At 48.9% G+C, this 21,556-nt stretch overlaps 1 protein-coding gene across 1 annotated transcript in view; it reads left to right on the top strand.

Annotated features, from left to right (window-relative positions):
* Nucleotides 1-57: 57 nt before the first annotated feature.
* Nucleotides 58-21,556, top strand: part of LOC309608837 (uncharacterized protein) — a 29,378-nt gene continuing 7,879 nt past the window's right edge. The window contains exons 1-3 of the mRNA XM_082349448.1: nucleotides 58-5,245; nucleotides 13,373-14,381; nucleotides 14,782-14,859. Of these exons, the coding sequence (XP_082205574.1) occupies nucleotides 14,265-14,381; nucleotides 14,782-14,859 (195 nt within the window). The 5' untranslated portion in view covers nucleotides 58-5,245; nucleotides 13,373-14,264. The remainder of the gene's footprint in view (nucleotides 5,246-13,372; nucleotides 14,382-14,781; nucleotides 14,860-21,556) is intronic.

The raw sequence follows: 21,556 nt of genomic DNA, 5'->3' as shown, positions 1-21,556 counted from the left end.
TTTGCACGTGAGTCACTGGTCGCCAGGAAGATTCCGATTGGCTGGAAGGCACGCCCCTGCCCCGCCCTCCTTCTCCGGCAGAATTCCCTCCTTTGGTCCTTAAAGGACTTCTGTTCTCGGTGATTGGCCCGGGCGGAAGGCAGGACCTGGATTTAAAGGGACTGCGCCCTCCAGGGGCAGACGTGAGGGAAGTGACCTGTGGAGTTTGTAGCGGAGTCGGACCACTAAGATCCGCCCCCCCACCCCCACCCCCGCTGGAAGGAATTTCGAAATCACCCGGCCTGGTGCTGGTCGTACGCTGTTTTCAGAAGCCCAGAGAGATTGTGCCACTTGTTCAACTCCACGCAGTGCTCCTCTTGCTCTCCGGCAATCTTCCAGAGTTGAGAAAAGGTAACAAACTTGTATACCGTGGTAGATACTTCTTTTTTTTAATGTGACTTTATTTGGAAATAGGGTCTTTAAAATTTTTTAAATTTATTTAATTTATTTATTTTTGGCTGCGTAGGTCTTGGTTGCGGTGCGCGGGCTTCTCATTGCAGTGGCTTCAGTAGTTGTGGCTTGCGGGGTCTAGAGCGCAGGCTCAGTAGTTGTGGCTCACGGGCTTAGTTGCCCCGCGGCATGTGGGATCTTTCCGGACCAGGGCTCGAACTCATGTCCCCTGCACTGACAGGCGGATTCTTAACCACTGCGCCACCAGGGAAGCATAATACTTTTTAAATGTACTCTCTTGAGTACATCACTGCCTGGCCAGCGTTAATGTTTTGGTTTAGGGGTGAGGAAACCTGCTCAGAGAAGGGGCCTACCTCTCTCAAGGTCACACATTAGGTGAGACGGGGCCCTGGTGATGAATCTGCGCTATATAATCTGTGGGCGCATGCTCTTTCCACTGCACTTGAGCAGACCCAGGGCCTTCATGGGGCTGGAGGTTGGAGGGAAGCTGTAACTGGGGTGTTGGTCTTCTGGCAGGAGCTTCCTGGGCAGCTGGTGGAAGTCTTTCTTGCCAGCCTCTTACCTTTCTCAGGTCCTGTGTGACCTTGGGCAAGTCACTAAACCTCTCTAAGCCAGTTTCCTCATCTGCTCCAGAGAAGGGGCTCAATAAATTTTTTTAAAAATTTGATTTGATTATTTATAGTTGGCAAAACATTTTCGTATGTTCTATTGAAATAATACGTTTACGTGTTTTTGTCTCGCACTTTACAGAGCCTAGTGGGATGAGGCTTATTATTGTTGTTACTTTTAATCTTTTTTTCTTATTTTAAATATATGTGCTTGTGGCAAAATTTTAGAAATTGAGTCTGATTCATCTCTGCAATATTCTCTTTTAAATTAAACATCATTCTTCTAACAATTAATTAAATATCATTCTCCTAACACTCCCATTCCATAAGGTAGGCTGGGCAAGGAGCAATGTGTCCAATGTACAGACAGAGAAACCAAAACCTAGAAATGGTAAACTACATTCCAAGGTCACCAGGTTGTCTCAGACAAACCTAGGACTAGATCCCAGGAGCCTGACTCTCAGACTAGAGCAGCTGCTTCCTCTGTCTGGAGGCCAGCCCAAGCAAGATCCTGCTCTTGTCCCCTCCCTCCCTCCCTCCATCTTATCTGGGGTCAGGGACTTCCTCTGGCCCCCAGGATGGGGACCTGCTATTTGCTCCACTGCTTGGCTTTGTGACTTCGGGCAAGTCTCTTGCACTGTCCTCAGCACAGTTGCTTGCTATTTTGTTTTACCTTCTCTTGAAAGATAAGAAATAGATAAGAAATATACTTCAACCGAACCCAGCGTCTCTAAACCCTTGACCTATCACTTCCATGCCCCAGCAGAGGAAGGAAAAGAAAGGAAACTAACATTTACTTGGATAACCTACTATGCACCAGATACTTTATATACGTGATCTCTAATTCCTAAAAATGCATCTCAAGAAGTGGCATCATTATCCTCAACTTACAGATGAAGAACCTAAGGTTTAGAGAGGTCAAGTGACATGCCTAAGGTCATACAACTGCTAATTGGCAGTGTGAGACTTGAACCCAGGTCTCCTGACTCCAGAGCCCTAATTCCCTGCTCTTCTTAAAAGAGTTGGCACAGGGGCTTCCCTGGTGGCGCAGTGGTTGAGGGTCTGCCTGCCAATGCGGGGGACACGGGTTCAAGCCCTGGTCTGGGAAGATCCCACATGCCACGGAGCAACTGGGCCCATGAGCCACAACTACTGAGCCTGCGCGTCTGGAGCCTGTGCTCCTCAACAAGAGAGGCCGCGATAGTGAGAGGCCCGCGCACCGCGATGAAGAGTGGCCCCCGCTTGCCGCAACTAGAGAAAGCCCTCGCACAGAAACGAAGACCCAACATAGCCATAAATAAATGAATAAATAAATAAATAAAATAAAAAAAAAAAAAGAGTTGGCACAGATCACAGAGTCATGCTTGGCATAACCCTGGATGAATGGACCCACAAGATCCATTCATCCATTCATTTATTCATTCATCAACCAACACAGATATACTAAGCACCTACTGTGTACCAGGGGCTGGGCTAGGCCCTGGGATATTATAGGCAAGGTCCCTGCCCTTCTCGAACTGACATTCAAGTGTAGTAAGACAATAGTCAAGTAAGTAAGTAAATAAGACATTTTGAATAGTGCTAAAAAGAAAATAAAACAGGGACTTCCCTGGTGGTCCACTGGGTAAGACTGCGCCCTCCCAATGCAGGGGGCCTGGGTTTGATCCCTGGTCGGGGAGCTAGATCCTGCATGCATGCCACAACTAAGAGTTCGCATGCTGCAACTAAAGATCCCGCATGCCACAACTAAGACCTGGCACAGCCTAAATAAATAAATTAATAATAAATAAATAATTTTAAAAAACAGGGAAATGGAAGAGAGAGCAGCCACAGGTGTATGTGAGTGTGAAAAATATATAGCAAGAGAGGGGAAGAGAACTAGAGAGATCAATATACATCATTAGATGGTGTAATCATGGAAGTCCTCCCTAAGGAGGTGACATTTCCATTGTGTCTGCTGGATCCACTTCTGCCCTATCTCCCCATGCTTGTCCCTAGACAGCCAGGGCAGCAGAGAAGGTGCCAAGCTACATATTCCTAGAACTCTGAAGGCTTTAGCTGAGAGGCCCTTTGACGATCATTTTGTATACTCTCTTCCCACTTTGTAGATGGGGAAACTGGGGTCCAGAAAGCAGAAGGGATTTACCCCAAGGAGACTGGCTAGGGCTGGAACTACACAGGGGCAGCGCCTTGTGGTGTGGGCTGGTGCTGTGCCCACCCCATACACTTGAATTAAGTTCTCTAAGGAAGGAAACTTAGAGATCTCTTTTCCTCTCCCCTTCCTTCTGCCTGGGCTAGGAAGAGCAATTAGCAAATTCATGAACTGTGAATCACACTTCTGTTGACACTTCTATTTCCAAAGCTAATTGGTCCAATGTTTGACCAATAACAGGACCTGAACTTTAGTGTTGGGGGGGTGTGACTTGGGGATGTAGGAAGAGGAGAGAGAAGACAAGAGCAGGGGTAAACTCATAGGGTTTTTCATTTTCACCAAGACCAACTTTTAATTGTTCCAGTGAATGGAGGGGATAATGACAGCTGAAATACATCCTGAAGAGTCCTACCGGCTTTCAAATTTTATATATGAGCCTTTTCCCCCCTGTACAAATTTCCCATCTTAATTCTGACTCCAGCTGATTTTAAAAGGGAACTTACTCTGTATAATAATTGAGTCATAGTGACACACTTTCCCTATCTGGGCCTCAGTTTCCTATTCTGTAAAATGGGAGAGAAATAGGAGTCAGGCTCTTCCATTCACACCTTCTATGATTTAAGGTGGTGGAAAGGGAGAAGGGGTCCCAGGAGAGTCTTGGTCCCTACATTGGCCCCTCAGCTCTGGGACCCGAGGCAGGAGCATCCTGGGATCAGCCCACATTACTGAGTGCATTGTTCCTAGACCCACACCAGGCACTTTCCACACAGTTTCTCATTCAATTTTCAGAACATAATCTTTTGACATAGGAGTCATCTTTCACTTTGCACGAGAGAAAACTGAGGCTCAGAGAAACTAATTAATCTGAGCATGAGTTGGCCAGTGACACTTCATATCCAGGTCTGGGTGAATCCCAGGCCCATGCCCTACCCAGGGTCCTGCCCCTGAGGATGACTTGGTTTGTTCAATTACACACAGATAATCCTCCCCTGTGGAGAACACCCATTCCCTCCTCCCAGGGTTCTTGTCCTCCACCCTGCCTGCCTCAGCCCCTCATGGCCAAGGTGATTTCCTAGACCTCGTCATTACCAACAATTATGCCCCTACCCTGAGTAATTTCAATATCAAGTATCCCATCCTCCTGACACCACCTCCTGTCTCTTCTGCTCACTCCCTCTAGAACCCTGACTCCATCAGTTGCAGATCTACGAGGACTTCAATCCACTGATCTTCCCACCTTTTCCCCTACTGTTCCTCACCTCCCTCATGTCCTGACTTTCCTCCTTAACCAGCTTAGATTCTGTGGACCATAATTATAATTACTTCCTTGCATACGCCCTCAACCCCCTTGCTCCTTTCTTGTTAAATTGCACTCACCTGGCAAAACCACACCCTGGTTAATCCAACTCTGCACTTGCACCCACACAGTTGGCAGAAGCTGGAGAAAGACACACAGCCCTGCTGACTGGTCTCACTTTCATGTCACACCCACCCTCCTCCAGGGGACCCTTTGCACTGTCTCAAGATCCTACCATATGACCCAGTCCTGTCACTCTCCCATGGTCCTATAGACAATTTCTTACCTTCTCCTCTCTGCTCAATCCCTGACAGCTCTTCCCCCAACCCTCCCTCAGCTCTTGACCTCGCTTCCTACCTCACTGAGAAGATAGAAATGATCAAAAGAGAATTTCTGCAGACTCTCAATACCTCCTCTACCCAATCCCTGGGTCTGTCCCTCATTTTTACCCTCCCTCCTGCTACCTTGGATGAACCCCATTTGTTCCTCTCTGTGCTTCCCTTCCACTCATACACCAAATCTCCTGCCTCTCACCTGCTCAAGGACTTCACTTGGGCCATTTCCCCCTCTCTACTGGTTCATTCCAATCAGTGTTGAGACATAATTTTTTGCATCTCAGAAAAAACCACAACAAAACCAAGGAACCTCTCTTGACCTCACATCTGCATCCCCTCTACCCCATTTCTCTATATAGATCTTCCTTGACTTACGGTGGGGTTACATCCTGATAAACCCATGGTAAGCTGAAAATATCCTAAGTTGAAAATGCATGTAATACATGTAACCTACTGTTAACTAGGCTTAGCCTAGCCTACCTTAAACGTGCTCAGTACACTAACATTAGCCAGAAGTTGGGCAAAATCACCTAATACAAAGCCTATTTTATAATTAAATGTTGATTATCTCATCTAATTTATTGAATACTGTATTGAAAGTGAAAGACAGAATGGGTGTAAATGTATCGGTTGTTTCCCCTTGATGTGATGTGGTCGTACGGTTCAATGGGAGCTGCAGCTCGCTGCCACTGCACAGCATCACGAGAGAGTATCAGACCCAATATCGCTAGCCCAGGAGAAGATTAAAATTCAAAATTCAAAGTACATTTTCTACTGAATGAGTATTGCTTGTGCACCACTGTAAAGTCGAAAAATTGTAAGCAGAACCATTGTAAGTTGAACCACCGTAAGTTGGGCACCGTCTGTATAGCAGAACTCTTTGAAAATGTTCATATTCGCTGCCTTCGCTTGTTCTCTTCTCGCTTGAACACACTTTATAAGGCTTTTGTCCCTACCACTAGACTAAGACTGCTTTTTGTCGAGGTCACCTGTGACCTTCACGTTGCTTAATCCAATCCTCAAGGGGTTTTGGCCCCACCGTGCAGCTTGCAGGATCTTAGTTCCTCCACCAGGGATTGGACCTGGGCCACAGCAGTGAAAGTGCCCAGTCTTAACCACTGAACCGCCAGGGAACTCCCCACCACATTTTTTTTGGAAATAGGTTTATTGAGATATAATTTACCTAATGAATTATATGGGTGAAGTATATGATGGCTAACATATACTTCACCCATATAAAGTGTACAATTCAGTGGTGCTTGGTATACTGACAGAGCTGTTCAACCAGCACCATAATCAATTTTAGAACATTTTCGTCACCCCCCCAAAGAAACCCTGTGCCCTTTAGCAGACCCCATTTTCCCCCAACCCCTTCAACTCACAGGCAACCACTAATCTACTTTCTGCCTCTGTATAGATTGCCCTATTCTGGGCATTTCATATAAATAGAATCACATAATACGTGATCTCTTGTTACTAGTTTCTTTTACTTAGCATAATGTTTTCAAGGTTCATTTATATTATAGCATGTATTAGTATTTCACTTTTTCTTTATTGACAAATAATATGCCATGGATATATGGATATACCACATTTTATTTATCCACTCATCAACTGATGGACATTTGAGTTGTTTCTACTTTTGGCTATTATGAATACTGCTATTAATATTCATGTACAAGTTTTTTTTTAACTTTTTTTCTTTTTAAAGAGCAGTTTTAAATTCATAGCAAAATTGAGAGGAAGGTACAGAGATTTCCTGTATAGACTCTGCCCCCACATATGCATAGTCTCCTCCGTTATCAACAAAATCCCACCAGAGTGGTACCTTTGTTACAACTGAGGAACTTACATTCACACATCATCATCACTCAAAGTTTACATGAGGGTCCACTCTTGGTGTTGTACACATACAAGTTTTTGTGTGGACATGTGTTTTCGTTTCTCTTGGGTAAATATCTAGAAGTGGAATTACTGGTCATAGGTAATAAGGTAACTTTATGTTTACCCATTTGAGGAACTGCCAGACTGGTTTCCAGAGCAGCTGCACCATTTTACATTTCTCACCAGTGGTGTATAAGGGTTACAATTTCTCCATATCCTTGTCGACACTTGTTATTATATGTCTTTTTGATTATAGCCATCTTAGAAGTAGTATCTCATTGTGGTTTTGATTTGGATGTCTCTGATGGCTAATGATGTTGAATTTCTTTTCATGTGCTTATTGGCCATCTGTATCTTTGGAGGAATGTCTATTCAAATCCTATACCCATTTTAAGTTGCTTTTTTTTTTTTTTGGCTGTGCCGTGCAACATGTGGGATCTTAGTTCCCCTACCAGGGATGGAACCTGGGTCCCCTGCAGTGGAAGCGCGGAGTCCCAACCACTGGACCGCCAGGGAAGTCCCCTAAATTGCATTATTTTAAAAAGTTATTGTTGGGACTTCCCTGGTGGTGCAGGGGTTAAGACCCGGTGCTCCTAGTGCAGGGGGCCCGGATTCCATCCCTGGTTAGGGAACTAGATTCCACATGCATGCCGCAACTTGAGTTCGCATGCCGAAACTAAGGAGCCACCTGCCACAACTAAGACCCGGTGCAACCAAATAAATAAATAAATACTTTAAAAAATTATCTTTAAAAAAATTGTTGGGGCTTCCCTGGTGGTGCAGTGGTTAAGAATCCACCTGCCAGTGCAGGGGACACGGGTTCGAGCCCTGGTCCGGGAAGATCCCTCATGCCACGGAGCAACTAAGCCCGTGCGCCACAACTACTGAGCCTGCGCTCTAGAGCCCGTGAGCCACAACTACTGAAGCCCATGCGCCTAGGGCCTGTGCTCTGCAACAAGAGAAGCCACCGCAATGAGAAGCCCATGCACTGCAATGAAGAGTAGCCCCACCTCGCTGCAACTAGAGAAAAGCCCTCGCACAGCAATGAAGACCCAACGCAGCCAAAAATAAATAAATAAATAAAATTAAAAAAAAATTGTTGCGTTCTGAGGGTTCTTTATATATTTTAGATACAAGTCCCTTATCAGATATATGATTTGCAAAATTTTCGTCCATTCTAATTGTCAATTCTTAATCCTCATATTTTCCTAGATCTATAAATTGCATGTGACACAGCTGATCATTCCCTCCTCTTTGAAATACTTTCTTCACTTCGCTTTTAAGATATCTTACTATCCTGATTTTTCTCCTATTTCACTGATTACTATTTTGTGGTTTCCTCCTCATCCCCTCAACTGCTAAACAGTGAAGTGCCCAGGCCTCACTCCCTGGTCCTCTTCTCTTTTCTGTCTATACTCACTCCCTTGGTGATCTCATCCAGTTTCAAGCTTTAAATGCCATCTCTGTGCTGGCAAATCCCAGATTTATATATTCCAGCCCAGAGCTCTCTCCTGAACTCCAGGCTCATTTATCTAATTTTACGCAACACCTCTACATGTATCTTTATGGTCTCCTCAAACTTTGCACATCAAAAGCTGAATTCTGGGCTTCCCTGGTGGCGCAGTGGTTGAGAATCTGCCTGCCAATGCAGGGGACGTGGGTTCGAGCCCTGGTCTGGGAAGATCCCACATGCCGTGGAGCAACTAGGCCCGTGAGCCACAACTACTGAGCCTGCGCGTCTGGAGCCTGTGCTCGGCAACGAGAGGCCGCGATAGTGAGAGGCCCGCGCACCGCGATGAAGAGTGGCCCCCGCACCGCGATGAAGAGTGGCCCCCGCTTGCCACAACTAGAGAAAGCCCTCGCACAGAAACGAAGACCCAACAAAGCCATACATACATACATACATAAAAAGAATGTAAGCAGACAAGAATAGCATTAAAAAAAAATAGAAAAAAAACAAAAACAAACAAAAGCTGAATTCTTTTTTTTTTTTAATTAAAAAAAATTTTATTTATTATTTTTGGCTGTTTTGGGTCTTTGTTGCTGTGTGCGGGCTTTCTCTAGTTGCGGCGAGCGGGGGCTACTCTTCGTGGTGGTGCGCTGGCTTCTCATTGCAGTGGCTTCGCTTGTTGCGGAGCATGGGCTCTAGAGCGCACGGGCTTCAGTAGATGCAGCACGTGGGCTCAGTAGTTGTGGCTTGTGGGCTCTAGAGCACAGGCTCAGTAGTTGTGGCGCACGGGCTTAGTTGCTGTGCGGCATGTGGGATCTTCCCAGACCAGGGCTCGAACCCGTGTCCCCTGCATTGGCAGGCAGATTCTTAACCACTGCGCCACCAGGGAAACCCCCAAAGCTGAATTCTTGAACTGAATTGCTCCTCCCACAGCAAATGGCAACTTCCAGTTCTTGGGCTGAACATATGTAGCCATTTTTTATTCCTTTCTCCTCTCACATCCCACATCCAATTTGTCCGCAAGTCTTGTTGGCTCTACCTTCAGAATACAGGCAAACTCTGACCCCATCTTGCCCCCCACCCAGCTTGCTGCCACCTCCGTGGGCATCACCCCCCTCCCCTGGATTATTGGAGCCTCCCTGCTGGCCCCCCTGCTATTGCACTTGTCTCCTACAGTGTGGTTTCAACCCAGCAGCCAGAGCGATCCTTTTAAAACACAAGTCAGATCATGTCATTTTAATGCCTCCATCTCACTTGGAGTAAAAGCCAAAGTCCTCCACTTACCACAAGGCTCCATGGGACACCCCACCCCCATCTCCTCCCACTCTCCCCTCGCTCATCTGCTGCGGGTACACTGGCCTTCTTGATGCTCCTCTCGCACCTCAGAGCCTTTGCAAATTGCTTTCATCTGCCTGATACACTCATCCCCTCTTAGCCACATGGCTTCTGCCCAGTTCCTCCAGGTCTTTTTCTCAGTGTGTCCTTTTCTCAGTGAGCCCTAACTACCCAATTAGAATGGCAGTCTCCCCTCCCCACCCTCTCCTCTGCTTTATTGTTTCCATAGCGCCCAGCACCATCTACACATCATGCTACACATCATACCTATTTATTGCCTGTTTGTCTGTTGGAACAGACGCTCCAGGAGGGCAGAGATTTTGTCTGTTTTTGTTTTCTGTGTATCCCAGCTCCTGGAGTCTATAAATATTCATGGGACGAGTGAAAGGATGCTTGAGGGAAGGAGGAAGGAGCACTCTTCCAGAACCTGACCTTGCAGGGAGTGGTGCAGTATGGCTAGAGACAGATCTCTGAGGAGGGACTTGAACGGAGTCCTCCTCAAGGTCGTGGCAAGTTGGTTCCTGTTTCCAGCCAAGGAAGCCTGGTGAAGTAGGAGCCAAAAGCTTGAGTTCTCGTTCCAGCTTGGCCTCTTATTGGCTGTGTGCAACTGGGTGCAAATCACTCTCTTTCACTGAGCCTCGGTTTTCTCATCTGCTCATTGGGGTATTATGACCTAGTCTCAGGGCTGGCATAAAAGACCCAGTGCCTGAAGGGTCCTGTCACGTAGTCAGCACTCAGTGCATGCTTGCTCTCCCCAGAAGCAGTGCTAATTTGCTAATTTGGAGCAAGGTTCAGATAGGTGTGGGTTTCTGCAGGGGGCGGGGGAGGAAGGAGGAAGAGAGAGTGAGACCATAGCGGCAGATGAGGCTCTGGGAGAGAAAGAGGAGGCTGAGGGCTAGACCCTAAAGGACAGGGAGAGACACCAGAAGACAGAGCTGTGAGCAGGGCACTCTCAGATCTCACTTCCCTCACCTATGAGGCAGCTCATAAAGCCCCACCCCCACCAAACTCATTTGAGCCTGTCCAGCCCCTTGGGGAGGCAGGCAGACATGACTGATGATTGATTACACCCATTTCATGGGTGAGGAAACTGAGGCTCAGGAGGTGGCAATATGCATCTCTGTCTCATCTCACTTGCTAGAGGTAAGCTCCTCAGGTTCAAGGGCTGCCCACTTCCATTTCTGTCTCCTCAGGGCTGACGCTGCCAACTGAAAACAGGAGTGGGTATTCATCAGTGGGTTTCCAGCCCCAGCAGACCCCACACCCTCTTTTATAATAAATTTCTTGCAATATCTCTTTCCTGTAATGGAATGAGATTCACAGGTAAAATATCCTATTCACACACTCAAAATTTTGAAAAAAAAAAAGAATCAAGGTAATGCCCTAACTGAAATGTAAAGAAGAAATGAAAGGAAGGTAATCTGTTTTTTTTTCACGATTTAATTTTTAATTGATATCTAATCATAAAACATTACTTAAGTTTCAGGTGTATGACATGGTTTGATATTTGTATACATTGTGAAATGATCACCACAATGTCTAGCTAACATCTATCACCACATGTAGTTGCAATTTTTTTTCTTGTGATGAGAACTTTTAAGATCTACTCTCTTGGGACTTCCCTGGCAGCAGTCCAGTGGCTAAGACTCCGCACTCGCCACAGCTAAAGATCCCACAGGCGGCAACGAAGATTCCGCGGTGCAGCCAAATAAATAAATTTTAAAAATATTCAAGATTTACTCTCTTAGCAACTTCTGAGTTATGATACAGTATTATTAACTTTAGTCACCATGCAGTACACCCATGACTTATTTATCTTAACTGGGAACTTGTAGGTATTTATTTATTTATTTATTTGCTGTGTAAATACACAGGCAGACACTTGCAAAACAGGGCTTGTCAAATTGAAATGTGCATAGGAGTTACCTGGGGATCTTGTTAAAGTGGAGATTCTGAACAGCAGGTCTGGGGAAGGACCTGACAACCTGCATCTCTAACCAGCTCCCGGGTGCTGCCCAGCAGCTGCTTCACTGGCGCTGGCGGGAGAAGGATGCTTCCTGTTCCCTGGGCCCACGCACCACTCCGCCTTCTCAGCAGGACCTCCGCCCAGGGCCATCCCCTCCCCAGGCCCGAGCAAGGGGCAGCCCTGTTGGGACGGCCCAGAGCAAACACTGTCCAGGAAAGCGCCCGCCCTGCTGCCAAGCCTCATTCCTGGCACCCACGTGGCTGGGTGCCCGCTGCCGAGGCAGCAGTTCCCACAGGAGGAGCCCGCCCTGGGGTATGGGCCACTGGGGAGGGAGGGAAGCCCTGGGAATCAACGTCTGAAGGGGTGAGGGCTTTGTGTCCCCACCGCACTGCAGCTTGGGCCACTAAATCCCAGTGCACTGTTTTCTTGCCCTGAGCGCCCTCCCATCCCCCTGTCTTCCACTTCTCCCTCATTCCCTTTGCCCTCAGTCTGTCCTAGGCCCCTGTAATGGGGAGCCCAGATAATCTAGCTGTTCCCTATCCCGAGAAACTTTCAGGCTGGAGGCCAGCAGACAGGCAAACAGACAACTTTCACCTTTAAGCAGGTGTTCTGTCAAAGGAGGTATGTGGGAGGGAACTCATTTCCAGCCTTTTGGGTGCCAATCAGAGAAGGCTTCCTGGAGGCAGCAGGAGCCCAGCAGGGCATGAAGGCTGTGGAGGGATACCTTAGACAGCCCTCTCTCCCAGAGTCCCCACCTGGCCAGGGCCTGCTGATTTGGGGCACCAGCAGGGGCATTGCTGCTGTGAGGATTCCAGAGGACCCCATTTTACAGGCTAGGGTAGAGGAAAGAGAAGCTGGGTTTGAGGCCCAGCTGTGCTGCTGACATACTGTGTGCCTTCTGGGGTAAACCCTTTTCCTGTCTGGGCCACCATAAAGGGATGGGATCTGAGGATCCCCAAGGCCAGTCTAGCTCTAAAGCCTGCGGTCCCTTGGTGACCAATGAGGAGGATTTATCATCTCTGAGGTGAGGAGGCCAGGCAGCAGACTTATGCAGGGCTGGAGCTGGCTCTGGGCAGGGGGAGTGGGTTCCGGGGAGACTCTGAGGCGGTCTCCCACCTGAGAGCTAGGCCAGACTGTTCTACTTTCTGGGCTCTGCTGGAAGGCAAAACATTAACCCATGACAGCAGAAATAACAAATGACAACAGGAATAACAAGTGCCCCTCCCTCCCACGAGGACTGTGCTCCACAGCTTACAAAGCTGTTTTTTTTGCTACCATCTCATTTGATCCTCACAAACTTGGCGTTAGTGCCATTTGACAGATGAGAAAACTGAGGCCCAGAGAAGTCAAGTCACTAGCACAAGGTCTCAGAGCTAAGAAGACATCCCAGGACTTGAACCCAGTATCCCATACATGGTTTAGGGAAAGTTTCCTGAATCTCCTGGGTCTGAATTGTCCCTGAAGTACAACCCTTGAACATGGGGCCCTAAATTTCCATCAGGATCATTAACTTTGGATATTAGAGCTGGAAGGCTAAATCTCTCACTGTACAGGTGGGGAAACTGAGGCTGTAGAGAGGAAGGGTCTTGCCCATTTGCCAGATAAGGTACTGGCCTCCACCCCTCGGTTCTCAGGTGAAGTTTCTGGGGCTTTTTCAGCTCCCTCTCCTCCTAGTGATCTGGAGGCCTGTGTGTGGGCACAGTGGGGAGGGAGGGTTTAGTGCAAGAATCCTCCAAATCAAAGAGGGAGCCTGACAGGAATGGGGAGGGGTTAGGTCATAGAAAATATGCTTTGCCTTTAGGCTTTATTTCCTAAGATGAAGATGTGTCACTAAAGCAAGGAGGAGATGGTGGTGGGTTTTAATTTGGTTTTGTTCTTCACTGTTTGCTTCCCAGGCAGGAGCTCAAGCCTTGACTGCAGAGGTGAACGACGCTGAGCCAGCCCCTGGCCAGGTCTGCTCCCCTCTCAAGGCCCTGGCTTTGACGTGATTTTAGTGGTGAGCCTGTGTCAGGCACTGATGGAAATGGGAGTGTGTTTTCTGTGGCCCAATCATAGCCCAACCCAGAATCAGGGTGGGGTTCTGTTGGGGCCTGGGTGGAGATCTTTGTCACTGGGCTCAGGTCCAGTTTATGACCAAGGTCAGGGCTCATCCTGGGAGCAAGGAGCAGGGAGCAGGGAGAAGCAGCCCTTGGTCCCTCCCAGGGGAGACCCAGCCCAGGAGGGTGAGTCAGGCAGTCCGGCTGGGAGTTCACAGGCCTTCCTTTAGGCTCCTGGACTGGAGCAGAGGCTCTGGTGAAGGTGATGCGCAGGCTCTCTGGTCCACCATCAGGTGTGTCTTAAGGGGAGGTGACCTCCCACCTCCACCCAACATCCTCTCACCAGACAACCTGCCCACCAGGACTCTGGACTCTCTTTCTGCTGGTCCTGCTCCAGGCTCTGAAGTTTACAGAGGCAAGTGGTGCGGATCATGGTCTCTAACTGTCCTCAGGGCTCTGTCCAGAGGTAAGCTGATGAATTGGCTAGCTGGGAAAAATAACCAAAAGCCCTGCACTGTGGCTGATTTCAAGCCACCCATGCGATGTCACTGCATGTAGAGTTGGGAAGAGATTCACAGAATCAGCTCTTGCAAGCAGGTAGGAGCCAGCTCCAGCACACCACTGGCTCTGTCCCAGGACAGTCCCACTGCCGTCCACAGGGCAGGTAGCGGCTCGGGTCCCACTAGCTCACAGGGTCAGGGTGCCCTCGAGGGTTTCGTGTCCTATCCTTGTGCCTGTTGGTGTGAAGGTGATGGTGATTATGATCGTGATTGACGTTGTGATTGTGATGGTTGAGGCTTCACTTGCTACCACTGACCTCTTCTCAGTCAAGGAAGTGCCTCCGTTCCCCGAGGGAAACTGCCAGGAGGTATGTGCCCAGGAGTACGATGGCCGATTAGGTCCTCCCCAGGGCTGTATCATGGCTCTTTCCAGGACACTGGAAGCCTGATGTGGCCTTATGGACAGATGTCCTGCCATCTCCTACTCCCCCTGTGCATTGATGACCTAGCCTCATACCTTACTGAGGAAACAGGAGCCCAATGTGTGGGAAGCCCAGCCCTTACCTCTACTGATCCTATACCCCTCCCTGCACTCGGCCCATCTTCTCCTTCCCTACTCATTCCTGAGAACAAGGCCCTCCTCTTATCAAAGGATGGCGCTTAGTGGCTTCCCACTGATGGGAATAAAAATCCCACTTCTTTCCCCGGCTGATTTTATTTTACTTTATTTATTTATTTATCGTTTTGGCCCTGCCACGTCGCATGCAGGATCTTAGTTCCCCGACCAGGGATCGAACCCGTGCCCCCTGCAGTGGAAGTGCGGAGTCTCAACCACTGGACCACCAGGTAAGTCCCTCCCCGGCTGACTTTAACCTCACCTCCTCCCACCCTGGCTTCCTATGCTCCAGCTACTCGGGCCACCTTTCTGTTCCACAAGCACAGCAAGTTTGTTCCGGCCTCAGGGTCTCGGAGTCCACAGTCGCCCCAGATCTCTGCACGACAGCTTCAGCTCAGAGTCCTTCCCTGACCCCCCCATCTTAAGGGGCTCCCCGAGTTCCTCTCCATCTCATCCTCCTTGTGTTTCCTGCCCTGCAGTGTTCTTGTGTGTTACTGATTCAACTGTCTTCCCCATTAGATTGTAAGCTCCACGGTGCAGGGACCTCATTCTCTGCTGTATCTGGTACCTGGTCTGTGCCCAATAAAAGGATATGGAATAAATGAATAGATGTCTATGTTTCTTCCCTCTTTGTTCTCCCTGGGTCATTGCTAGCATCTTGTTTGAATGTCCAGGCCTGGTTTCTGCTCTGTGCTGGGCTATAAATGGAAGGGGCAGTGTCCCAACTGCATTTGGCTGGAGTGCAGGGCACTTGTGGTGGTGGCATCAGAAATTGGTAGGTGATTGCAAGGGGCTTTGGGTCTGACCAGTGTTGAAAGGTCCAGATGCCACTGACTTGGGTTTGGTTTTAATAAAGAAGGCAGCATCTCCTCCTAGCTTCATGCTATCATTACCACCAGGCTTCCTTACTGGGTGGACTTTTGTTGGTTTTTGGCTGCCCTACATCCCAACCCCCTTTCTCTTTAGGGGGAAGCCCCCACTACATGTGTCTCGATGGACATCCTACTACTGAAGTTGAGGGGACCACAGGCCCCTCCTCCCACTCCTTGGCAGATAGGACATGGGCACATGACCTGGGCTTGGCCAATTGGATGCCTCAGCCCAGAGCTTTGAATCTTGAGTGAGTGATGCAAAGATAGGAGGGTTTAGAATTCACTGAGAAAGGTGGCCTTTGGTAGTAGTGGTCAATGTGGTGTCTGATGGTGACAGTTCTATCTGGGTGTCTTGCTGAGGGGCTTGGTCTGTCCAATGCTGTTACTTCTTTGGTTCCTGCCCTTTATCTCAGCCTGGATCACCGGGCTTTGTGTCCATTCTGGGAACTCCCCAATATCTTTTGTTTCTTCATAGGTCAGCCAGAGTCAGGTTCTATTGCTTGCATCCAAGAACTCTTATTGCCACCTACCTCCACCACTAGACATTGTCATTATCACCATTCCCATCAATCCCAAGATCAAGCACCCATCAGTTTAGCCCCATAATCTTCACCAGACACCATCACCATCCATGTCTTGTGACCTCAAGCATCAATAGCTTTAACCATCCTCAGGCTCTCAAACTGTATTTGTCAGGGTTCAGTGCAGGAAACAGAAACCCTGCCTTAGTGTTTTTAGCAGGAAGGTATTTAATAGAGGACAATTGTTCCAGAGGCCGAATGAGCCACGCCTCTAAGAATGACTCCCAGAACCATACAGAACTGACCCACCAAGAGAGTCACTGTGAATTCAAGAACACGCCCCTGAAGCTTCAGTCCAGGTATCAGGAAGCTGCAGGTAAGAAGTTGCTACCACCACATTCACAATTGCCACTGCCTCTGGGCAAGCAGGAAGCTGGACCCGATACCAGAACACTGCTGCAGAAAAACCTCCTGTTACTGCAAACTTGCGGGCTGGCAGAAACAGCCAAAAGGGAGCAAAAAAACAAAAACCAAAAAACAAACCCCCAAAACCCCCACTACAAAAACCAAATCATAAATAGTGCTTATTATGTGGCCAGCACTCTTCTATTATTATCCCTGTTTTATAAATGAGAAAACCGAAGCACGGAAAGGGCTGCACCTCACTTTAGCCTTCCAGATCTTGCTGGAGTGAATCTAATAAGTGGAGCCTGTTCCACATATAAACGCTGCAAGGGAGGGAAATGTAGTTGTTAGCTTTCCAACCTCCCCGTCTAGCAGGGTGGGATGGAGGCTGAGAGAGCCCAGCCACAGGATCTACCCTGTAAACCATCACTACCACTGTCACCTCTCCATCAACAATATGATCTGCTTTTTTTCCCCCTGAAATAAACTCTGCTTTATTCAGATAGCAAAAGGTTGAGAATCAAACATTATATTATATTTTATTTTTTTGGCTGTGTTGGATCTTCATTGCTGCGTGCGGGCTTTCTCTAGTTGCAGCGAGCAGGGGCTACTCTCGTTGTGGAGCCCGGGCTCTAGGCGCGCAGGCTTCAGTAGTTGTGGCGCGCGGGCTCTAGAGCGCAGGCTCAGTAGTTGTGGTGCACGGGTTTAGTTGCTTCGCAGCATGTGGGATCTTCCCAGACCAGGGCGCGAACCCGTGTCCCCTGCATTGGCAGGCGGATTCTTAACCACTGCGCCACCAAGGAAGCCCTCAAACACTATATTTTAAACCTCATTTGCACATCTTTGAAACCAGAGGGGACATCCCTGGGCCAATCACCTGGGATGACCTTGGCTGACAGACACCTGGATGAGGGAACCATCCCCTTAACCACCATCAAGTCATTACCAGCCCCGTCACCTCCTCCACCAGCACTGAGCTCTGACAGCCGTCACTTGACAAACATCACCATCAGTGTCACTACCACCATTGTCATGATTATCCCCATTACCTCCATCCCCAGCGGCAGGGCGGTGTTGAGCGGCAATTGAGGTCACTTCCTTGCCTTGGTGCTCCACAAAGTAATTGCTTAATTAGATGGTTGTGCTTTGAGCTATTTCCTCAAAGTAGGAAATCTTCCCAGGCTCCGATGAGGCTGGGGATGGTTTATATACTGGAGGGGTCTGCCCCTGTGAGTGTGGCTGTGAGGGTCCAAGGCAAGCCTCTGGGAGGCCATTCCATCCATCCCCCTGCCTTTGTGGTGGAGAAAAGCAACATAGTAGTTAGGAGTGCTGGTCAAGTTAGTCTAGGTCAGCTTAGACAAGTGACTTCACCTTTCTGGGTCTCAGTTTCTTTATCTGTAAAATAGGATAGTTCTTATAGAGGAACGTGGGGATTAGAGGTAATGTAAATAAAGAACCTGGCACAGTGCTTAGTGCTTAGGAGGGTCTCAAATGGAAGTCACTAATACCTTTTATTTCTTTTTTTTTTTAGTGTTTTTCTATGTATGGGAATATGCAAGAGCCTGGGCTCATTGAAAATATTCCTTTGATATGCATTTTTTTTAAAAAAATAAATTTATTTATTTATGGCTGCGTTGGGTCTTCCTTGCTGCGCGCGGGCTTTCTCTACTTGCGGCGAGCGGGGGCTACTCTTCATTGCCGTGCGCGGGCTCCTCACTACCGTGGCTTCTCTTGTTGCGGAGCACGGGCTCTAGGTGCGCGGGCCTCAGTAGTTGTGGCTCACGGGCTCAGTATTTGTGGCTCGAGGGATCTAGAGCGCAGGCTCAGTAGTTGTGGCACACAGGCTTAGTTGCTCCACAGCATGTGGGATCTTCCTGGACCAGGGCTCAAACCCGTGTCCCCTGCATTGGCAGGCGGATTCTTAACCACTGCGCCACCAGGGAAGCCCCCTTTTATTTCTTTTATCAAACACTTATATAGAGCTCACTTCGTGCCAGCACTGTTCGGAGCACTTGACAAATTTCAGTTCATTAACTGAAACTTCATAAGAGCCCGTAAGAGATAGGTACTACTATTTTTCCCTTTTTACAGATGAGGAAACTGAGGCACAGAGAAGTTAAGTAGCTTATCCAAGGTTACACAGCTAGTTAGTGATGGAGCTGGGATTTTAGCTCAGGGAGTCCAGCTCAAATCTGAGCTCTTGACCCCGATGCTCTCTGGCAGCAAGTGTTTCTTCCCTGGTCTAAAAAGCTCCCCTTCTGCCCCATCCAGGTTGGAGAAGACGCTGCTCTTTTTGTCCAGCAATTGGAAACGGGCCTCCAGAAGTCACTGTGTCCAGTTTCTCATCTTGGACAGAAATACCCGCATTCACCTTGTCCAGGGCCTCCCATCCCTCCCAGCCAGGAAGTCTTTCCTGTTGTCTGATTTGGATTTGGGCTGAGGCAACAGTTTCCAGGGAGGAACCTCCTGGGCTGAGAGACCTCGTAGTGGGGACCTCAGGAGATGTGGTGGAGGGAGGGGTCTTGACCCTGGGCTCTCAGCCAGTGGGATGGGGGTGGAGGGGGTCTGGGGTGGGTGGAGCTCTGGGGCAGGCCTCCCTGTTAGCTGCTCTGCAGGGGGCCTTGTTTCGCCACCCACTCCATGACTGCACCGGAGACCTCTCAGGCCCCAATGAGCTCCAGGCCCCTCACCAAGCCCCCTCCTCCTAAGCTCCCGCACGCCTCACCCAGGCCCTGCCATGTCCTCTGGGCCCCCTCTTCTTGGTCCCCATCCCTTTTGCCCTCTCGATGTCTGATATCGTTGTCTGCTCCCTGGATTCTGAGATCCCATTCTGCCCAGGCTTCCCTCCCCCTGCAACCCCCTTGGTCTCTTCTCCCTCTTACTGCATCGTGGGGGGCTCCTTGGGGAGCTGGCACCACACCCCAGGGCCTGGGCATCTCAGTCACCACAGCCTCAACATGTCCCAAACCCACCACATCTTCTCGCTCCAAATTTGGCCTCCATCTTAGCCGGGGGCCCAAACCGAAAAGAAAGCTCGGGGTCTCCCTAGACTTGCCCCCTTCTCCTCCCTCCACACGACATCCCGGCCATCTAACAGTTAGTAAGCACTCACTGCATACCAGGTGAGGAACTCCCAGAGTGGGGCCGACCAAAGCAGGTTCCTGGGCATGTATAAACACTCCTGAAGCTTCCACAAATACAGGGATGGGGAAGAGGTTTGTAATAAGTCTGGATTTTTCAGTTAAGCTGGGGTGAGGAGGGCCCCTCTGGAGGGTCGTGTGAAGGGGCTGCTCGTGGATGCTGGCGTACACCACTCAGAACCCCCTACAGGACTCAGGCACTCGTTCCCCCAGAAACCACTTAGTACAAGATTATGTCCCCTCCTTAGGGGCAGCCTGGATTCAGGGACTGGTCACCGGGGAAGCTCAGGGGCCTGGTCCCCTTGCCTCAGCTGGGGTTAACTCTGAAGGGCTGTCCCAGCGCCTTGAGGAAAACATTTCTGACACCCCACCACCTATTAGGCCTCTTGTTCCCTCATGCATAGACTTCCTGTATTTTTCATTCATAGCCTTCGTCCCACTTCATAATTGTCTTCATTCATTTGTTCAATACCAGGAGTGCTCCACGCACTGATACACCAGTGAACAGGAGGCAAAATCCCTGCTCTAGACGGGAGACAGGCCATAGCACGTATATAGTATAACGTGAGGTGGTGACCTGCGTTCTGAAAGAAAGTGAGGAGGACAAAGGATGGAAGGAAGATGCACTTTTTTTTTTAGAATTTTTTTTTTCTTTGATGTGGACAATTTTTAAAGTCTTTATTGAATTCGTTACAATATTGCTTCTGTTTTATGTTTTGGTTTTTTGGCCTCAAGGCATGTGGGATCTTAGCTCCCCAGCCAGGGATCGAACCCGCACTCCCTGCACTGGGAGACGAAGTCTCAACCACTGGACCACCAGGGAAGTCCTGGAAGATGCTCTTTTGAGATGTTAACATTTGAATGGAGGCCTGTGTGGAGTGAGAGAGGAAGTCACAGCGACATCGGGGCATGGGGCATCCCAGGAGAGGGAACAGCAAGTGCAAGGGTCCCTGAGGCAGGAATGTGACCATGAACTTGAGAAACAAGGAGGCCAGCATGTCCAGAATGGAAGGAGCCAGGGCCAGCTGCATGTGCTGGATTCCTTGTTCCTTCATCCCACCTCACCGGTGCCCTTGGGCAAGAGCCTGCCCTGTCTTGAGATTCAGGGTCTCCATCAGGTGCAGCGGGGGTGAGTCATCCTTGGCCACTGCTGGGCAGGCCTGTTGGGGTTAAATTGGGGCCCCTTATCATTTTCTCCCCTGGCTCCCCTCTATCATTCTCTCCTAGCCCTTAACCCAATTTCTAACTATATTTTTATGTGTGATTACTCGCTGTCTGTAAGGTCTCTAGGTGCAGGGACGGTGCCTGCCTCATTCACCAGGAGATGCCCAGAGTCCAGCACTGTGCTGGTTTATACAGGAGGCACCCAGTAAATGTTGAATGAATGAATGACACCACTTTATAAATTATAAAGCAGGAGTGATGGGAAAGGCTGTGATGGTTGTAAAATAACTGCTGTCTACACAGGCAGAGGAAGCTGCCCAGCAGGAATCTAGCCAGTGTGTGGCTCGGGGTGGGGGTGGGGGGCGGGGAATCTGAGCAGCCTCGTCCCCACCCCACCCCTAACCCCAGGACTTGGTAAGACTGAAAATAACACTGATAACAACAGTCATTTCGGCCATGCTACCTCATTTAATCTGCATAACAAAGTCACCGGGTGAGTACTACCATTATACCCATTGTAAAGATTTGGAAGCTGAGGCTCAGGGATTTTAAGGAATTTACCCAAGATAAATAAATGGTGGGGCTAGGATTCACGCCCAGGTCTGTCTGAGATCATGGTCCACCAGAGGGTTAGCAATGACATTCTCCTGCTCCTCTCCTCAGTTTTACACTTTTAAATCTTCCCTATCCCCATCTTGCCTTCTCCAGACTCCCTGCTCCAGGCACCTCTCAGAACCTGTTTATCTATCTGTAAAGTGGACACATTAATCCCTGCCCATTTCATAGTGACGGCCCATGAGGATGAGGACATTCTGTACATTGTCA

This window comes from Balaenoptera borealis (assembly GCF_965194805.1).
Source record: "Balaenoptera borealis genome assembly, chromosome: 1".
NCBI classification, from domain to species: Eukaryota; Metazoa; Chordata; class Mammalia; order Artiodactyla; family Balaenopteridae; genus Balaenoptera; species Balaenoptera borealis.
The sequence above is the reverse complement of the archived record's forward strand: the minus strand, read 5'-3'. Positions and strand labels throughout refer to the sequence as shown.